The 20,324-nt window shown below is 53.9% G+C and overlaps 1 protein-coding gene and 1 long non-coding RNA gene across 5 annotated transcripts; one reads left to right on the top strand and one right to left on the bottom strand.

Moving 5' to 3' along the window:
* Positions 1–82: 82 nt before the first annotated feature.
* On the top strand, positions 83–20,324 carry GLTP (glycolipid transfer protein). 2 transcript variants are annotated; one of them, XM_081802018.1, is made up of 5 exons: positions 83–333; positions 13,146–13,204; positions 14,170–14,303; positions 17,002–17,152; positions 19,655–20,324. In XM_081802018.1, the coding sequence occupies exons 1-5, from the start codon at positions 231–233 to the stop codon at positions 19,778–19,780; spliced, it is 573 nt and encodes a 190-aa protein (XP_081658144.1). In that variant the 5' UTR covers positions 83–230; the 3' UTR covers positions 19,781–20,324. The 2 variants fall into 2 exon arrangements, with proteins under 2 accessions (XP_081658144.1, XP_081658143.1); XM_081802017.1 differs by having other exon boundaries at positions 88–333; positions 19,133–20,324.
* Positions 4,618–7,011, bottom strand: LOC145716838 (uncharacterized). Of its 3 annotated transcripts, none has more exons than XR_014139757.1 (3): positions 6,814–7,011; positions 6,169–6,267; positions 4,618–4,788 (listed from the first exon to the last, which is right to left on the bottom strand). It is a non-coding gene; the product is annotated as an uncharacterized LOC145716838 (long non-coding RNA). The 3 variants fall into 3 exon arrangements; XR_014139756.1 differs by lacking the exon at positions 4,618–4,788 and adding an exon at positions 5,004–5,651; XR_014139755.1 differs by lacking the exon at positions 4,618–4,788 and having other exon boundaries at positions 6,114–6,267.

Raw genomic sequence — 20,324 nt, 5'->3', positions numbered from 1 at the left:
CGGGCGGGCAGGGGCGGGGCGGGGCGGCGGAACGCTTAGGCGCTCGGCCTGCGGGCGGCGCTGAGCGCTCGGCTACGCGGGGCGCGGCGCGGGCGGAAGTGGCGACGCTGGCGTCCCAGGAGTCTGCGGCGGGCGGCAGTGACGGCCCCAGCGCTGACGGCGGCGGCCCGGGGGGCGGCGTGGACGCCCGCGGCGCCGGCTGGGGCATCACCGCCGGCCTCGACCCCGAAATGGCGCTGCTGGCGGAGCACCTGCTGAAGCCGCTGCCCGCGGACAAGCAGATCGAGACGGGGCCCTTCCTGGAGGCGGTGTCCCACCTGCCGCCCTTCTTCGGTGAGCCGGGGTGAAGGGGGGAGCCGGCCCGCAGCTCTGCCCCAGAGCGCTCCCAGACGCACCCGAAACCGCCATCTCCCGAGCATCCTCCAGCCATCCCTCTCCTAGACACCCCGAATCCTGTTTCCCCAGGCACCCAAGACCCCCTTTCCTTCCAGGCACCCCCAGTTCTCCCCACCCCGGACCACTCCCAGGTCCTCTCTCCCTCCAACATGGCACATTCTCCATCTCTTCCCAGACACCCCCAGATGCTCCGTCTCCACTCCATTTCCAGGCACCTCACATTCCACCATATCCTTCAGATGCCCCCAGTTCTCCACTTCCTTGGGCTCCCCCAATGGTCCATCTCCCCCAGACACCCCTCACTCTTCCAAAGCCTCAATTTCCCAGTCTTCCATCTCCTCCAAAACATCCCACCCCTTCTCCCCCAAATCCCATATCCCTGCCCCCACCATTCCCTTCTTCCTTTTCAGAATGACTTTCAACCCCCTCCCCTTAAAATAATCCTCCCATTTCATAAGCCCTCTCTTTTCCTTATTCTCCCAGCCTCCCTCACCCAGAACAGTGCCTGGCACTTAGTAGTGCCAGGTGCTTAGTCAGTACTCATGGAATGAATGAAATGTGCTTATTACTGGTATCTCAGTGTTGAGATAACACAGACCCTCCAGGCAGGGGCTTGGGAACCAACTGGCTTCAGTGCCTCCCACCCCACCTCTTGTTCTGTCAACATTCGCAGGATGGAGCCAGCTTGCCCTGGACAAGGATTCAGAATCTGTTGAAGCTAGTGGTTCTCTGCTGAGGGCAGTTTGGCCCCCTCAGGGGACATCCAGCAACGTCTAGGGGCTCTTTTGTTTGTCACAGCTTTGGGGGGGCATGCAGGGAGGTGCCCCTGGCATGAGTGGCTAGAGGCCAGGAATGCTGCAAAATACCCTCCCATGAACGGGACAGCCATCGCCACAAAGACTTGATCCAGCCCCAAATGTTAGCAGTGTCGAGGCGGAGAAACCCCGAGTTAAGCCCTGTGGCCTTTTAGGGCTTTTCATCCCTTATTGTCAGCACTAGTGCATGTACTGCGGGTCTGCAGCCCCGGGGCGGTGGGGGGGGGGGATGGGGGGGCTTATTGAATGTGATTATCTGGCTGGTTTCAGAGGAAAGGGGATGGTGGCCGCTGGAACCAGCAGTGCTGTGATGTCAGGGCTGAAGAGCAGCCCCTCCTCCCTTCCCCTGATCTCAAAGGACCCTTGTCTTTGCTGTGAGCCGTGTGCTGTGGGCCATCACATCTGTTGACAGAGGTGCCATTGATACGGAAGCCCCAGTGGGTTGGCCCACGCAGAATCATTCTTAGCACTCTTAAGAAAAAAAAATGCGATGATCCATTTGGAACCTTTATGCTTGTCTGGGGGGAAGAGTTCTTGAGGATTTAAGGTTTCCAAGGACGCTCCCACCAGGGGCTTTTCTCTGGGACTCAGGGCTCAGTTGAGATCTCCTGTCGGCTGTAACACAGGGGCTCTGTGAAGTCTTGGGAGCATCTGGTCACCTGGATGATCTGGGTGGTGTGTGTGTGTGTCTCTTGAACGGAGCAGGTTGGGCTCAAGGGATGCAAGAAGTCTGAGGGAGGTCGCAGCGACAGTTCCCTCCAAAGCAGGGTGCCTGGACCATGGCGCTGCTGCCAGCTGAGGCTGGATCACTCTGTGGTGGAGGCCGTCCTGCGCGTTGGAGGATGTTTCAGTGGCATCCCTGGCTAGATGCTGGTAACACCTCATCTCCCCAAGTTGCGACAACCAAAAATACCCGCAAGGCGACAAAATCTGGCTGAGAACCACTGTTCTCGATATACACAGGGCAAAGGGCTGGAAGCTGTGTTTTTATTTTTTAATTTATTTTTATTTAAGAGCATGGAGCCCAACGTGGGGCTTAAACTCATGACCCTGAGATCAAGGCCTGAGCTGAGGGTCAAGAGTCCCACCGTTAACCGACTGAGCCACCCCGGTGCCCCGAAAGCTGTGTTTTTAAAAAGTATTTAATGCTGCCAGGAAGATCTGTTTATTGAGGGACAATTGAGCAAGAAGAAATGATAAATAAAAAATGTCCCTTTTGTTTATTGAGCACTTACTATGTGCCAGTTCTGTATGTGGATTCGTTCACTAATCCTCTCAGAACCTTTGGGGGTACGGTTTTTTGGGTCGGTGTGTCTTTGTTTTGAGAGCATCTCTTCCGACCTTTCCTTTTGGACTCGTTTTTATCCACCTTTAAGGGAAAATGTATAAGCTGCTTTTTCCACCCAGCTCTGCAGCCTGACCATCTTTCCAGGCCGATCGTGGTTTTTCGCGGCTGCTTAGAACTCCTTCGTTTGAATGTGGCCATCATTTATGTAACTGGTCCCCCGCGGTGGGACATTCACATCACTTCCCATTGTCTGCTCTGGTAAACAACGCCGCAGTGAACATCCCCGTGTACGTTTCTTTGTGTACTTCTTTTGTTAGTTCTAATTTTTAGAGGTGAAATTGCTAGGTCGACGGATGTGAAGGCTTTTAACCTGTTAGAGCAACCGCATCTCTTTCACTTGTGTCCCGTGTGGTTTGTGACAGAATAGGCTGGCCTGGGTGGTTGCTTGTTCTTGGTGCTGCAGGTCAGATGTGGGCTAGCCCTTCCTCCTTCTCTCCAGCTTTTACTATGTCCACTTAGAGTCCAGCCCTTTGTCCATCTTCTTCTCTACCTTGACCCAGTAATTGGATCTCACCTCTGAGTGATCAGCTTGCAACTGACTTTTGTGAGGCCTGCTCTCTCATCTTTTAGGTCAGTTACGCAGCAGTGTCCTCCAGCATTAACAATTAGAGGGCGGAGGGAGTAGGAGAGGAGGAGGGAGAGACTTAGATGTCATTTCATCATCACTCCCTGCCTAGAAGCCTCAGTGGCTGCCTATTATCCCAGCTTCAGATCTGTGCTGTAGCCTCTATGAATGGCTTACAACCCCCCAAATGGTACCGTGGTACCCCTTGCCTCTGTCTGGCACACCGCTCCTCCCCAGCCTACCACCTTCCGTTTGCCTGGCTGGGTTCCACGTATCTCCATGGGAAAGTTGCCTCATCTAGAAAGTCTTTCCTAACTCCCTTAGACTACCGTAGAACCCATCCCATTCTGTGACTTTGAGCTAGTTCAGTGCCTAGCCCTGGGCGAGCTAGTGGTATTTGCTGAGTGAATGCTTTTGGTTCCTTTCGCATTTTTTTTTCCTGGGTTCTTTCCGGAAGCAGTTTTGCTTTTCTCTCGCTTTCCAAATTAAAATACCTAACTCATAAACCATACCCACAGCAGACATTATTAATCAATCATGACCCTGTTCTCTCCCTTTTAGTCTAGACACAACCTTGGCGTTTTTCTTAACACACTGCTGAAGGTCAGATGTGACGCGTGACATCACACCTGTTTGCTTTCACTGTTTAGGGAGAAATTAAGATGCAGGAGCTGAAGGGGATGATTTCCATCTCTCAGCTCCTGAAATCCAAATTCTGGGGGTGATTTTTCTTCATTTAGATCTCTTAATTAAATGGATGTCCAGAGAATCAGGTCTTACACCTATCTGGTGCTCGTCAAGTAGTCATAGGGGAAAACCCCAGAAAGAGTGATTTCCCATCCCTTTGGTTCAGTGCTTGCTCAATTTTTGGCAGCCCAGAGCACAGAATAATCTTCTTGTTATACAGCCAGAGAAACCGAGGCCCAGGAGGTTAGGTGACTTGCCCAGGGTCACACAGCTGGGGGTGGGGGGTGTTAACCAGTAGAGTTTGCCTAGAACTCAGAACTCTGGCCTCAGAACTCCTTACACAGTGGTTTTAGCTTGTGCGTGCCCGCCTGCTCTCCTGGCTTCCTGTTGAGAGAGGAGAACCCCCCACCCCCCGCGGAGCCAGCCTGGACCAAAGAAGTCCAGGGCTCTGCTGGCCCCACAGTGATTTGTCCAAGATGCTGGGCACCGCACACCAGATATACAGGTTTCCCCAGCAGGGCCCATAACCCTTGCTCATTTGAATGCAAGTTTGAATGAGTAGGATATAGAAGTCCTCCAGTGGGGAGGTCCCAAACCGGTCAGATTTTCCCGTAATTGGGACATTGCATTAACCTGCCTGGGAACCAGCCCCACCAGCACCCTTGGTCTGTGAGTAAGAATTCCCCTTCTTTAGGGGAAGTTATTCTCCCCATTGCAACAAGCACCTTCCGGGACTTGGGACCACCTTGTCAGATCTCTGCAATGTTTTGTTTTGCTTGTTAAGTTTAGACAAATAGATGTTTATTTTTGGTTTTATATAGAATATCCCCCAGAAAGAGAAGCAGCTATATGAACCCTTTTACTACAGCAGGTTAGTTATCGTTTTGGTTGAGTGTCTGTTGAGCACCGGATTCTCTAGGGACGGGACGTAGACCGTATGCCTGGGAGGGACACTTCTAGAAGGAAGAAACGATGTCCTGTGGGAGAAAGAAGCCAAAAATACCCTTTCTGCAATGGGTTTTGCAGGCTTGAAACTGCCTGCAGACTCTTTGTTATTAGTTGGCAGTGCATTTGCAAGTGGTGAGGGCCCGCTGGGCTTGAGGAGCACCTACTGGGTGCCTGCCATTGTTCTGAGGCATCCAGCTCCTCATCTGGCCCGGCCCCAGTAAGATCCGAGGAACACCCAATGGGAGGGCTTCCGCTGGCCCCGTAGTCTTAGCCTCTTGTCTCCGTGATAGCTGCGGGTTGGCTGCTTTTGAAGCCCAGCAGGGAGAAGTCACTTTGGGTAGCCCAAGACAACTACCGTATCCAGGGAAGTCTGGCCCTGAGGTCAAGGACTAAAGTCTGGCCTCTGCCCCTAGAGGGAATAAAATGGAGAAACAGGAGAGAAAAGACCCAAGCATCCGTTCTGTTTCTTGCTAGCTCAAGAGGCCCTCCTCAGCTCCAGCATGGGGCTGCTTGGAGGAAGAACCGGGCCCCACTGCAAATCCCTTACGGGCAGAGAAAAGTTGGGTCCTCCCAGAGCCCAGCAGTACGCCCGGCCCAGTGGAGCTGCCCAGCGGGTGTCGAAGTGAAAGGAAAAAAGAATGAGTGACATGAGTGACAGAGGGCTTTGTAAAATGTAATGCGTCCCCCCTCCCCCCATCATAGTTAGCGAAACCCCCATTTTGAGTGGCTCCCATGGGCCGAGCTTTGAACTAGCCGCTTATCATGACCCCAGGAATGAGGAGGAGTTGGTGCCATTTTACAGAGGAAGACACTGAGGTTCAGAGTGGTGAAGGGATTCGACCAGGTGGTGCAGCTAGGAAGTGGGTCCCCAGGGCTTAGAAGTGGACTGGCCCTGCAACAAGGGAGGGCAGTCTTATTCAGGGCAGAGACAAGGCTCTTTTTTCTGGCCCTTCCTCCCAGTTTGTGAGGGAAGGGGACGCTAGGAGGGTCCCACCTGGCATTTCCCTGAGCCCTGGGTTGGCAGTGCAGGGGTTCTGGTTTTAGGTTTCATTGTTTCTGTTTAAAAACCGGCCTGGGTGGGTGTGAACTCCTTTTGTTACCTTCTTACAGTGTTACTTGTATCAGGGGCCTTTTTTCTTGGCTTCTTCCTCTTTTTTTTTTTTTTTTATTGTTAGAGTGTTAACTGTAGCTGAGCTTTTAAGTCATTACAGCTGATCAGCCCTCTCCAGGGTCCTATAAAAACCAGCCCGCTCACACTTCCCTGTGCTCGGAAATGATTCATTTTCTGCCTTGCTGTTCCCCCCAGTTCCTTACTCCATTCCCTTCTGAGATCGCGTTTTTTAACTGTCTGGAATACATTTGAAGTCATGATTTTATGACTGGAGGTTTCCTGCTAATTGTATCCATACCCATTTGTGGAGACCCCTTTCCTCCTTCCCTCTCTTCCTCTCTTTGTCCTTTGATTTCTCAGTCATTGGGATCATTCTTTCGTGGATTTCCTGTGCCAGCTGAAAAAGATGGAAATGATGTTATCATTTATAATAGTAATAATAATAATAATAAGCATAAAGAATACTTCGTTTTTTCTGGAGCACTTACTAGGTGGCAGAGACCATGCAGAGCCCTTCATACAACCTGATTTAAGCCTCACAGCAACCTGATGAGGTGGGGTCCATTATCAGCCTTGTTTTACAAATAAGGAGGCTCAGAGAAGTTAACTGCTTTCTCCCAGGCCACACAGCAAGGAAAACACATTTCCCAACCACATTCCCACTTCAAGGCTGGTTTTTGCTGAACAAAGTAGGCAACTGCGGACAAAGAGTTGGCATGTCATAGGGGTGATTTTTAAAAACAATGTTTTTGGATTGTTTTGTAAACATTCTTTCCTCCTTAGCCAGGATTTTTTAAAAATGGCAATTCACAGAACAACAACAATAAAATGCCTTATCTCAATAATAAGTTTTAGTTTTAGGAAGGTGGGCATTCTCAGCGTTCTTATTCTTCAAAATAGGCAAACCCAGACATCACACACACATACACAACACCCCACATACCTGTGGATTAATAAATGATTCATCTCCATTGGCTGTAATTTGAGTGCCTCTCATTATGGTCCTTGTAACCTAGGACCTGTAAAGTTAATCTGCCCCACGTCTTTAATAACAACAAAACCTTATTATCTGGCTATTGGAAAAAAAAAAATTGAATTTGAAATAGAACCTTCCCATACCAGGCTCCTAGCATCAACGCAGGCATCCTGTTCTTCCTTTCTGGGGAGTAAGTATTTATGGGTTGGGCTAGGTGTTTTCCATCCTGAATCACACAGGCTGAAGTGAAGGCGCGTGTCTAAGAAATGGAAGGCTTTGCATTCCTGAGATGCAACGAGAGGGTGGGCTAGGCAGGGCAGTTGGGTCCCCCTGGTGTCCAGTGTCGGGCAGGTCTTGTGGGGCAGCCACGCATCGAGCGTGCTGTGGTCTCACTCAGAGCACAGCGACTGTTGCTTTCCAACCACGTTGAGGCCAGAGAAAGCAGAAATGCGTCTGACTCTGGGTGGCATATGGTGACCGCTGGCTCATGGGGAATTCTGCTCTCTGGCAATCTCACTCATCTGAACTATGGTGAAGACCCAGCTAGGAGGTGGTCCAGCCAGAATTGTCACAGAGGTCAGGTACAAAAGCGCTCACTTGGCGCCCACATTTTGCAGGTGATGCTGACACAGTTGGCTATTTATTTTCCAAGTATCTAGCAGAATGAAAGCACTGCAGAGAAAGCAGGAGGAAGTGACCATCACCCCTCAAGACGAGTTTCTTTTAAACTGTGCAGAGCCATTTAGTGAAGGGTCGAGGGGGTCTGTGATGTTACTGGGTCACACCTTTATCATAATTCATATTTTCCATGATGACCCTGTTTAGAAAACCATGCATGGTGTGCTGTACAAAATCAGGGACACTTGTGTTACATTTTGATGAGTTCCATACAGAATGGTTGAACTAGAGGTCAGTGCATTCATAAAACCTGGTAGTTAGAAAATATTTCACTGCTTTAATTTTATTTTCTTATTACTGAGATAAGGCATTTTATTGTTGTTCTGTGATTTGCCATTTTTCTATTGAGTTGGGTTTTTTTATTGATTTGTTAGAGCTCTTTACATATTAGGGATAATAATCTTCAGTCCGTGGTTTGTTTCATTGATCAGCACCTCCAACCATCAGTTTGTTGTTGGCCTGTGATTAGTGATGAATATCTCCTCATGCCCCATACGGGAGGTCTCTGGATTTTGTAATCAGATTTGTGGTATTTTCCTTCATGCCTCGTGGGTTGAGTAGCAGGCTTAGAAAAGCCTTCCACACCAAACAGAAGGGGCCATTTGCCACATACTCCAGATAACCAAGGCTTATCTGTATTGAGAATCTGTGCTCATTAGAGTTGGTCCTATGGAGTAAAATTGTGGAGTTATATCTGATTTTTCTTTTGGTTTTTTGTTTTTTGTTTTGCTTTTTTTTTTTTTTTTTTTTTTTTAAAAAGACAACTTCTTTTCTCCCTGGAGGTTGGAGGAGGAACCAGGAAGCCTCCCAAGCCCCCTCCCTCCCTCCTGGCAGAAGGGCTTCTAGATGGCATTTTAAAGAGCCTGTTTGCTGACAACAATGAAAAACAACTTTGAGGTATCTGCCAAACTGGTAAAACAAGAAAGGTAATTTGGGGGCAGGGCTGCATACTATAGGAAAGGTGAACCTGAATAGTGTCACGCTCTATCTGGAGCAGGGGCAGGCCTGAGTTTAAACTATTCGAAAGGCCACCGTGTGCTTGGTGCTTAAAATCATCTTCTGGTTTTCCTGTTGGAGTACTCCCCCTTTGGTTGAGTTCACACGGGATGGAAACATTCTAGAAAGAAAGGCGAGATGGGCGCCTGGGTGGCTCAGTTGGTTAAGCGACTGCCTTCGGCTCAGGTCATGATCCTGGAGTCCCGGGATCGAGTCCCGCATCGGGCTCCCTGCTCGGCGGGGAGTCTGCTTCTCCCTCTGACCCTCCTCCCTCTCATGCTCTCTGTCTCTCATTCTCTCTGTCTCAAATAAATAAATAAAATCTTTTTTTAAAAAAAGAAAGAAACAAAGGCGAGGGAGTGGTGGAACCAACCTTGGTCCTGTAATTGTGCCTGAGTGCCTGGCTTCCTCTGTGTGACCCTAGGCAGGTCTCTGGGCCTGGTGGCCTTGGGTAGGTCACGGTGAAGCAGATGTCAAGGTTTCAGCTCAGCTACACCCAGAGCGCACCCCCCCCTCCCCCCCACCCCGTGGGCTGTGGCCAGCAAGGAGGGGCCCGAGCCCGGCATGGCTGAGTCACTGATCCACAGTCACTCCAGACCTGAGAGCTGAACCCCAAGCGGCAGACTCCCGAGCTCCACACTGCTGCTTCCGTGACCCCAGGTGGCCTGCTTCCAGGCGCTCCTAAACCCACCTCAGCCATGGGCTCCACAGACACGCCTGCGCTGCTGGCAGTGGATTCTGGGGTCTGCCCTCCACCCCCTGCCTCCCCCTCCCGGCTCCCACTAGGCTCTCGGCCTGCATTCCTGCCCCCAGTGGGGCCGGAGCTCTGCCCCAGCGCGCTGGCCAGGCCGCACAAAACCGCAGCTGTCAGGGCCCGGCTGCTGCTGACCATGCGGCCTCGTGACCCGCGGAGCGCACCGGCAGGGACACGGGGAACAAAGAGCCTTTCTCCGGCCGCCCGGCCGCTCCGAACCGCACAAGAGCCTTTTCAGAGCCCAGGAGGCCGGAGGCCGTTCCTCTGCATCTCTGAAATGTATGTCGAATGCCCCGTCACCGGCCGCGCCAGTCTGCCGCCCGGGCACGGCTGACGACGACCTCTGGCGACGGCGCCCCGGGCTTTCTCCTTCTCCCCTGGCAGGTTTGCCCTGCGGTCGGCCTGCAGCCCGACAGGCCTGGTGGGAGGTGGCCCACCTCATCCGGGCCACAGATGCCGCCCGAGTGCCCAACGGGGTCCGGCCGCTTGCCGGGCGCTGGGGACACGGGGCAACCCAGGCGACCGGGTCCCTGCCCTCTCAAAGCTCAAGTCCAAGGGCTGGAGACGGAGGGTAAACGGAGTTACGTGTGGGATCACAAGCACTGTCGCGGTGGAACGGTCTTGGAAAAAAAGGAGAAGGAAAATACGTGACTTGAGGAGCAACAACCAACCAACCAACCAACCAACCACACACAACAAAGAGAACCCTGACTTTTCCGCGAGCATTTTATACGACCGTTTTCAAACACAGGGCAAAATTGAAAGAATTTTATGGCGAGAATTTGTATACCCACCGCCTCTACTCCACCGTTAATGCTTGACTGCCCCTGGCTCGCCATCTATCACTTCACCCTGTATGTTTGGACAGTCTGCCTTTCTGGAAGGTGGGGACCTGACGCTGTCAGCGCTGGGGAGCAGCCGTGCCTTCAGAGGGGCCGTCCCGGTCCCCACGCAGCACATCCGTGGCGGCCGGCTGGCCCCAGTGAGGGTTGGCGCTGGTGTCCCCCAGCTGCACGGGCAAGAGGGGAACAGGCACCGCGGGTGGCGGTGGGGGTCTTGGCTCACTTGCATTATCTGTTAAGTCTAGAAGGCCTTGTCCTTTGCGGGACCCAGTAGTAACGCGCCGCAGGGCATGCAAATGGCAGGACCTCTCCAGGTTGGCTTCTGCTGGATGACGTCAGTGGCTTGCCGGGCAAGATTAACGAGCGGGATGGAGTAGTCGGTTCACTTCTGAGTGCCCTCGGCAGGTGGGTCTGTGAGGCCAGAGTGCTCAGGACTGAGTGCCCAGAGCCCTGGCCCAGCACCTCGGAGCTGCGGCCAGCATGGCCCCCTGAAGGGAGGTTTGCCCCCACAGGCCAAGTGGGTTCCCATTCGGCAGAGATTCTGTGGGGCCTGGTGGCTTATAAGCACAGCTGGGTGACATCTGGGTGGCGTTTGCTGGACCATGGAGCGTGAGGTCACAAAAATGATCGAAGTTCGGGGCGCCTGGGTGGCCCAGATGGTTAAGCGTCTGCCTTCGGCTCAGGTCATGATCTCAGGGTCCTGGGATCGAGTCCCGCATCGGGTTCCCTGCTCAGTGCAGAGCCTGCTTCTCCCTCTGCCTCTGCCACTCCCTCTGCTTGTGTTCTTCTGTCTATCTCTCTGTCAAATAAATAAATAACATCTTTAAAAAAAAAAATGATCAAAGTTCATTTCTTGAGTGTTCCTGTACCAGGCACTCTGCTAGGTGCATCCAGTGCATGGTTTTTAATTCCTGTGACAACCCTATGAATTAAGTACTATTATTGCCCCTTTTGACGTGAGAGGAAACTGAGGCACACAGGTGAGGAGACTTGTTCAACTGGGGCATGGTTGGGGCAGGATTCGAACCCCACCTGTCTGGGTGACTACCGCACTTTCTTTCCATTGGGCTTTGGGGTATTTCATTTCTAGGGTCTTCAAGCTGTTTCCCCAGTGCACCTCCTTTAACAGCTGTGCTCAGACTGTTCCAGATGGCTGGCCAGGTGTGCTGGGTCACCTTGGGTGGAATTCAGCTTGTGGATGTTCCCCGCTCCCCCCAGTGCTCTGCTCCTGTGCGGTGAAGGTGGTGTGCACACCGAGGCCCCCCCGGCCGGGCAAGGAGAGTCTAGCACTGGCGTTTACCCCCCGGGGGTCTGGTACCCACGCCCGGCCTGCTCGGGCGTCTTTGTCCCCTGGGCTCTGGATCAGGCGTGGCGGGTCTCTGGACGCAGCGCTGAGGACAGTGAGAACGTGTTGGGGGAGCTCAGCTGTCCTCAGGCTCTGAGGGTGCAGCCCACGTTGAGCCTGCTCATCTCTGGTCCTCGTGACGGTCTGCCAGGGGGTCACAACGGAGGGAAGGGGGGCGGGCAGGCCACAGGCCGCTCGCATTTCAGGTCTACCAGTTTCTAGGTCTGCCTTTTCTCAACTCAGAGGTGTCACTGGTAGCCCCAAGAAAGGAACCACGTAGGGAAAAAACCCTCCAGTTAAGAACATTCCAATTCCAGAGATAAACAAAACATGTGTCTTGGAAGTGGACTGTTTCTAGTCCTGCCCGTGGCATGTCTGATCGGTCCTGTTGCCCCACTGGCCAGATGGGAAAGCTGAGGCCGGGGGGGAGCTGAGGGGACAACACCCCAGCCCACACTGTCCATGCGTGCAGAGCTGGGGGTGGGGGTCGAGCCCGCATTCCTCATGTCTGTTAAGTGACTGGGATGCCATTGCGGGCTCTCCCGGGCTCTAAAGCAGGGTCTCAGAACCATGGGGCCTCTGAGTGCCCAGCTTGTTTCTTTCTTAGAAGCTGGTGAATGAGAAGGTCATTTTTAATAAATCTGGCCCCTCCTCTGCCTCATAAGATTCCTCAGTCTGCATACTGGGCAGCTGGTCAGTGAGCGGTGATCTGCCTTGTTGACCAAGATGGGTTTATCAGAGCATTAGTTCTGCAAGGTACTATACAGCCGTGCTGTTCAGTACGGGAGCCACGGGCCACGTGTGCCGTTCACATTTCAGTGGATGGAAGTCAAATAAAATCACAAATCCAGCGCCTCAGTCACACCACATTTCAAGTGCCCAGGAGCCACATGGGGTCCATGTTAGTGCAGATATAGAACATCTCCATCACTGCACAAAGTTCTGGACAGTGCTGTCTGAGGGAGAAAGGGTGCTGTGGATGAAAGGGTTTGCCCCCTAGATATTCCAGTTGCATTTTATTTTATTTTTTTAAAAGATTTTATTTATTTATTTGACAGAGAGAGACAGCCAAAGAGGGAACACAAGCAGGGGGGAGTGGGAGAGGGAGAAGCAGGCTTCCCGCTGAGCAGGGAGCCCAATGCGGGGCTCGATCCCAGGACCCTGGGATCATGACCTGAGCCAAAGGCAGACGCTTAACGACTGAGCCACCCGGGCGCCCTTCCAGTTGCATTTTATTTTATTTATTTATTTTTTTAAAGATTGTATTTATTTATTTGACAGAGAGAGAGAGACACAGCGAGAGAGGGAACACAAGCAGGAGGAGCAGGAGAGGGAGAAGCAGGCCTCCCACCAAGCAGGGAACCCGATGTGGGGCTCGATCCCAGGACCCTGGCATCATGACCTGAGCCGAAGACAGACGCTTAACAACTGAGCCACCCAGGCGCCCCTCCAGTTGCATTTTAAAGGCTCTGACAAGTCCTGCAGCAAGAAACTGGTCTCACCTGGTGCCCAGCACTCAATCTTAACTTGCCCATGAGCCTTTTCAACACCAATGAATAGCTCGGCTTTTCCCTCAACACACCAAATGACCCTCCTTCCTGTTCCCAAGCCTCCGTGGCCTGTGGCGTTCCTGAATCTTCATCCTGGCTGGGAATCTGAATCTCTCTTCTTGTTTTGTCCCCAGATTGCCTCGGGTCCCCAGTGTTTACTCCCATCAAGGCAGACATAAGCGGCAACATCACGGTATGTACTTGGCCCAGCAGCCACAGCGTGGAGCCTGCATCGGGAATCTAAACCAGCACTGGGCACCAGTGCCCCGCTCCCCGCCACAAGCTTGAGGAACAGGAAGATATGGAAAATGGGCTTGGCCCTCAGCTCATCCAGCTCAGGGCTCAAGGTTCCTGGTCCTCCTTTGCAGTCATGCCCCCCAGTCACAACCTGACAGGGACCACAGTCTGAAGGGTTGACCTGAGCAGGAACCTGGTTCTTGTATCCACCCCAACCAAATAAGAAATAAACTCCAAAGTCCACAGGGGCATCGGCTTGGCCCTTCCCTTCCCTGTTCCTGGGAGCTCCCGCTGCCTTCCCCCCAGCCACTGACCCTCTCCCTATGAGCATCCACGTAGGGCCTGGCCTGCAGGGTTGGGTACATCCCAGCAGCCCTTTGAGGCTGGTCTGTCATTATCCACATTTTACAGATGAGGAAGCTGAGGCTCACCTAAGGTCACACAGCAAGGAAGGGGCAGAGGTGGGATTCCGATCTGAACTGCCTGGCTCCAACTCAGGAGCCTTGTTCCTTCACACCTGTGACTCCCAAAGCGATTGTCTGCAGATGCTCAGTGTCTGAGGGGCTCTCAGTAGTGAGGGTTGGAGGGCATGGCCTCTGGAGCCCGTCTGCACTGGAACCCATGGCCACCCATACCAGCTGTCAGTGTCCCCTCTCTGAGCCTTGGTCTCCTCATCTGCAAACTGAGAGAATGACAGAGCAACATTGGGATCGCTGTGCGGACCAAATAAAGCAGCACCCGTAAAGCACTTGGCCCCTCTCGGCCCACGGAAGGTGCTCGATAAATGCAACCAGCCATGGCAGTTACCTGCCGGGCCTGGCGCTGGTGGGAAGGAAAGTGGTGCTCCCCGACTGAGCACGGGGGCTGGCCATCTGGGAAGACGGCTTTTCCAAGGGGAAAACTCCATGTGCTCCGTTCCAGAAAATCAAGGCTGTGTACGACACCAACCCGGCCAAGTTCCGGACCCTGCAGAACATCCTGGAGGTGGAGAAGGAAATGTACGGAGCAGAGTGGCCCAAAGTGGGAGCCACGCTGGCGCTGATGTGGCTGAAAAGGTGACAGGCTTGGGCGGCGGGTGTGTGTGGCGGTGCAGCCCGGGGCCCTGCTCTGCAGAAGATGGACGTCTGGCCCTACTCTTGCCCTGCGAGGTCACCTCCATTTCTTTCACATAGGCTCCCTTGTGTGATGCTAGTTAGGAGCTGAGGAAAAGCGCCCAAAGGGCCAAGGCCCACCTGATGGTGACGCTCCCTGTTCCAGCCCCATCAGAGAGACATAGCAAGTGAGTGCATACTCTGGGCGTTGTGCTAAACATTTCCTGCGCCTGATCCTATTTCATGTGCTGGGAGTTAGGAGTGGTGGTTATCCCCATCTCACAGAGGGAGGCCACTGGGGCTCTGGAGGCCAAATCATGGGCCAAAGTCACAAGATCAGAGCTGGGACTCTGGCCAAGCACAGTTGTGCAGGTTGTGCACTGCACAAAGGTGTCGTATCTAGGGCTGGTTACATCATGCACATGGTAGATTCATATATTATGACAGAAATACAGTGTCTTGAGGAGAAGGAACTCTATCTAACTTGCACAGATCTGTCCCCTGGGCTGGGGGCAGGGTACCCTGATATGGGATTTAAACCCAGACAATCTTACCGTAGACTTGAGAATGCTCATAATCTCTCTCTATATTGTCCTTCTAGCAAATACGTGAAGCCAGATACAGTTGTTCCCATCTTACAGATAAGGCCACTGAGGCTCAGAGAGACCAGGCAGCTTGCTTGCTGCCTTCACACTGCTCTCTACCAGCTACAGAATTCTCTTTTAGCTGTACAAACACCACTGGCAGCCACTATGAAGCCAGGGATGCACTCTTGGCCCCACAGATGTGCCCAGTGTTGCCCTCTCTCGGGCCTGGAGTCAGGCGTCAGGAAGGGTGCTCCTCCCCTGTCTCTCCCCCCATCCCCTGGAGCCAGTCCCCTCTCCCCACCACACACTTCTTTGGTGAAATGGAACAGGAGGAGCCAGCTCCCTGGAGGGTGCAGCCTAGTGGGCGTCAGAGGGGAGGTGGGCTATGATTAACATCCTTAGAGCATTGCAGAAACTGCCCCCAGAAACTGAGCTGCCCACTTTGGTCTGTCAATAGGAGGCTCCCAGGCCTGGATGAGAACTGCCCTGGTCTATCCATCAGCACGCTCTGTGCGTTTCTGGGGAGGAGCAAGGCAGATGGTGATGTTCAGCTCAGTTAGGTTGTTTGTGTCCTGGTCAGATGGACAGAGCCAGGTGACTGGGAGGGCAGGTGAAGGCAGATGCCAACAGGCTGAGCACGTAATAAGCACCTGCTGGGTGTGGGGAATGCCACATTGAATGACGCAGGGCCCCACTGTGGGTATCACAGCCTGGCTGGGGCATCGGGCTGGTGGGTCGATCCTGACAGCAGGATAGCAGAGCCTGGAGCAGAGAGAGATCAGGGAGGGCTTCCTGGAGGAGGGGTGCCAAGCAGAGTCTCTAGGACTGAGCAGGAGGGTCCCAGGAGGACGAGGCCTTTGAGAGGTGGGAGGGCAGGAGAGGCCCGGTGTGTCTGCTGCTCTGGGAGGGTCTGGTCCAGCAGGCTCTGGATGCGAGGCAGGAGCAGCGAGGGACCAGGTGGGATTGGACAAGTGAGTCCCAGCATGATCAGGGGTCCTGGGGAGCCACCGAGGTCCATGAAGCTGGTCAGCAACAGGGTCAGATGGCGCTTCATCCCCTCTGCTGGGGAGAGGAGTGGTCATTAGGGCTGGGGGAAGGCAGGGGCTCAAGAGAGGTGGCTGACCCAGGGCAGGGCTGGGATTGTCCCCTGGGCTCAGTTCCACAGCTCAGGCTGATCCCTGATGGTTAAGGGTTCTGATCCAGGTACAGATGACTTCCCTTCACCTCCTAGGTGGTAAAGTTAGATCCTTTAGTCCCAGTGCTCCTGCCCCTGAGAGCCCTCCAACCCGATCCCTAACTCCCTGCAGGGAAGCAGCCGAGCAGCTCATCCAGGCACCCTGGGGGGACAGTGAGGGACGGCAAAGGCAGGAGTCCAGCTTAGGGATGAGACAGCTGGGTTTGCATCCTGGCCTTTGCCCAAGACTTTTGGGGGTGCCTCAGTGTTCTCTGTGAAATGGGTGGATTGTGGAGCTGAGGGAGATGAAATGCTGTGCATTAAAGGACTAGCATGTACCCATCTCTGACGTAGTCACCCTGCTGTACCCCATGGCCATGGCTTTCTCCTGGCTCTTAAAGCATCGTCCTTCCCCTGGAGGAAGGGCCCAAGTGGCCGCTGGAGAGTGCGGACAGTGGCTTGGGGCTGTGGTGGGGGTGGGGAGCCCAGGCACAGGGCCAGGCTCGTCAGCGTGCCCAGTGTGTCCAGAGTCCATGGTCCGTGAGCCCTCTGAGGGCCAGCGCTGTGTCTTCAGTCCTCAAGCGCTGACAGCCGCCTGCCGAGTGCCAACCCAGGGGAGGTCACATGGACACAGAAGTGGGCAAGGTGGGCCCAGACCTGTCTCGTAGACCTTACAGCCCAGCGGGGACTGCATTCAGCAAGGTGCTGGGGAGAGGCTGCGTTGAGCCGGGTGGTCACATTACACGTCAGCCGGGTTCACGATAACTAACCTGAGGAGTGTGCACAGCACGTGCCCGAGTCCCAGTGCGTCAGGGTCTGCCACACGCAGGGGTGTGCTGGCGGGGCGACGGGCAGGAGCGTGCGCGGTCCTGAAGAGCTGTCTCTCTCTCCTGGGCTGCAGAGGCCTCCGCTTCATCCAGGTCTTCCTCCAGAGCATCTGCGACGGGGAGCGGGACGAGAATCACCCCAACCTCATCCGCGTCAACGCCACCAAGGCCTACGAGATGGCCCTCAAGAAGTACCATGGCTGGATTGTGCAGAAGATCTTCCAGGTGAGCCAGCCCCACACTGCCGCTCCTTAGCTGTGGGCCCACCTGGGCTCCAGAAGGTCTCCCTATCTGTGTGGCCCCATCCTGTGCGCTTGCCCAGTCCCATCCGTGGCTGCAGTGGGTGTTACTGTAGATGCTCCGTGGGGTTTCTGTGTCCCATGAGGCCTGATTGGGAGGCCATGGGAGAAAGCCTGGCAGAGACTCTTGCTGGCGGACAGGCCTGTTTGGCCCCTTCGAATTCTGCCCAGATCCTCACCCTGGGCAGGGAAGAGAAGAAAGGCTCCTGTACCCCCCCATCCCCTGATGCTGGGGCATCTGTTGAAGAGGCACTGGCCCGCAGGGGTCTTGGTGGTTTATGTTGGGATGACACTGGGCAGGGTTTCTGGAAATGGGGACCCCAGGGTCGCCAGGCTGAGAGGCGCACTCCAGCGATGAAGCAGCCCTTGGGGTGCTCTACACACTTGCTGGCCACCCTGCCTCTCTCAGCCCGCTCATCTTTTTTTTTTTTTTTTTAAGATTTTATTTATTTATTTGACAGAGAGAGAGAGAGTGAAAGCAGGAACACAAGCAGGGGGAGTGGGAGAGAGAGAAGCAGGCTTCCCGCGGAGCAGGGAGCCCGATGCGGGGCTTAATCCCAGGACCCTGGGATCATGACCTGAGCCGAAGGCAGACGCTTAATGACTGAGCCACCCAGGTGCCCCTGCCCGCTCATCTTGCCCAGCCAGTTCTGGCCCACCCTCTCGCCTGCAGCCCATCCTCGTCCCCCTGTCACCAGGGTCTGACAGGCTGGCCTCTTTCCCACAGGGCACAGGCTGGGCCGGCAGCCAGTCTGGGTGTAGGCAGGAAGAGCTGGGCCACCTCTGGGCTATGCTGCCCGCTGGGGCTGGGGGCAGGGCCCATCCCGGGTGGGCGCCGTGAAGCCCTGCCCTCCCTGTGTGCTGCTCCCTTGCCAAGTCCTCACGCCCGGCACCTGAGTGAGCACGGTCTGTCCTGCGCACCTGGCCCGGGGCGGGCTGCCCACGGGTTGTATTCTTCACAAAGGCACCGTGGAGTGGGTGCATCCTCACCCCCATTTCACAAATGAGGAACTGGTGCTCAGAGAGGTTAAGTATCTTGCTGCAGGCCACACAGTAAGTGGGGGTCTGGGACTCTACCTCCCTGAGCCTTCGCATCCTCATCTTTCAAATGGGTGTAAACTAGGCCCCATCTCCAAGGGTCATAGTGAAAATTGAACAAGTTAATGTGTACAGAGTGCTTGGCGCATGGTTTACACTCAGGTACCCGGAGTCTTGCTGTCGGTGTTCGTCATGTGACACTGTTTATAGGTGCTTCAGCCTGTCAGACTCAGCCTACGCTTCTCATCCGGCTGCACCCTTTTCTTTCCGGTTCTGCAATTCTGTGCATTTCTGGTTCTCAGTACTTTTCACAGATCAGGGAAGCCCTGAAAGTTAGGGAAGCGTCATCCCCTGAAGGACAAAAGAAGCCACAGTCCATATTAGCAGTCACCTCCCGCGGTCTGCCTTCTCCAGAGCAGGGGCCCCAGAGGCCAGAGGCTCCTCGGCGCTGGTCAACCTTCCCTGTGCCTGGTACCATGCCGAGCACCGGGTGCCACCCCCTTGATCCTTTACGAGAGCAACCTGATTCGGTGGGTGCCATCGTCATCCCCCTTTTACAGATGAGGAAACTGAGGCTCAGAGAGGCTAAGTAACTTGCTTAAGGCTCACAGCTAGTCGGCAGCACAAGCTGGAATTTGAACCCAGGTCTGTCGGTCCCCAAAAGCTCGTGTCCGTCCTGCTGTCCCTCACAGGGGTAGATGGGCACACACATCTCCCTCTTCCTTTCCCTTCCCACGCCACGAGGAGCACGGGCCTCAGGGACGTCCCCTCCCAGAAGCCCACCGTCCCTGGCCCGGCGGCCCCGCTTGGTGGCCCCGCTGGTCCCCTAACGCCATGCCGCCCCCCCCCCCCCGTTGCCCGTCTCAAGGCAGCACTGTTCGCGGCACCCTACAAGTCCGACTTCCTGAAAGCGCTCTCCAAGGGGCAGAACGTGACGGAGGAGGAGTGCCTGGAGAAGGTCCGCCTCTTCCTGGTCAACTACACGGCCACCATCGACGTCATCTACGAGATGTACACCAAGATGAACGCCGAGCTCAACTACAAGGTGTAGGCACGTCCGGCGGGGGCAGGGGGATGCTCGCAGCACCAGGCGAACCGAATCACTGTGAATCCAGCCGGCCGGCCGCCCCGGGAGCTGCCTGGAGGCTGGGAGGGGGGGTGGCTCGCAGGGCACGGCCAGCCCTGGTTTTTTTGTTTAAAAGTCATTTTGGGGGGTTATCCTAATGGAGCAATAAATAACGATCCTACTTCCGAATCCCCTTTGAATTTCACAACAGCACAGACTGCTATCCCTCCATTTCATTGTGGCAAAAATCAATGTTTCTATTCAAGTCCAAGGGTTTTTTTTTGTTTTTTCTTTCTTTCTTTCTTTTTTCTTTTTTTCCCCCAGGCGGAGCATAACTCTGGGGGGAACTGTGTGTCATACACCTCACTTGAAAAAGAAGAAGCACGTGTCCTTAGGATCTGGCTGAATGATGTTTTGGGTATTTTAAGGACCATGAGGAGTTTGATTTGAAATTATACAGGGCCCCTGTGGTGGGCATTTTTTTAAAAAAGCAAACTGGTATGTGTTCTCATGTGGTTTGCACGGCCCGACCTCACAACCCTGTCATTATCGATCCTGCTCTTTCTTACTGTCTTTTGCCGGACAGTGTTTTTATAGCTGAAACCAACCAGCAAGCCTTTGATGGCCAAGGGGAGGGGGGTCATTTTAAAGCTCTCAGGCACAAGTAAGTGACCACAGATGACTATATTTGCATTCTTCTGCATAGTTATTTTCTTCAGGGACAGCTTTTCCAACCTAAGAAACTACCTACCATGTGTATTCTCTCACGGGGGAGAGGGTGAGCCCTCCATCTGAGACCCAAGAAAATGCCTCGCTGCCTTAACTGTCCTTCCTGGCGCTAAAAAAGAGCTGTATTTTTTAAAGTGTTGGGGTAAACAAAGCAACCCCAAAAGAATTGATGTGTGTTCAGAACCCAATGAGGAACAACAATTGGTGATTTTTATGCAAGAAACTAAATGATCCTTAATAAATAAATCTCTCTTTTGGAATCACA

This window comes from Leptonychotes weddellii, chromosome 13 (assembly GCF_054177405.1).
Source record: "Leptonychotes weddellii isolate Sample4059 chromosome 13, ASM5417740v2, whole genome shotgun sequence".
Lineage (NCBI taxonomy): Eukaryota > Metazoa > Chordata > Mammalia > Carnivora > Phocidae > Leptonychotes > Leptonychotes weddellii.
The sequence above is the reverse complement of the archived record's forward strand: the minus strand, read 5'-3'. Positions and strand labels throughout refer to the sequence as shown.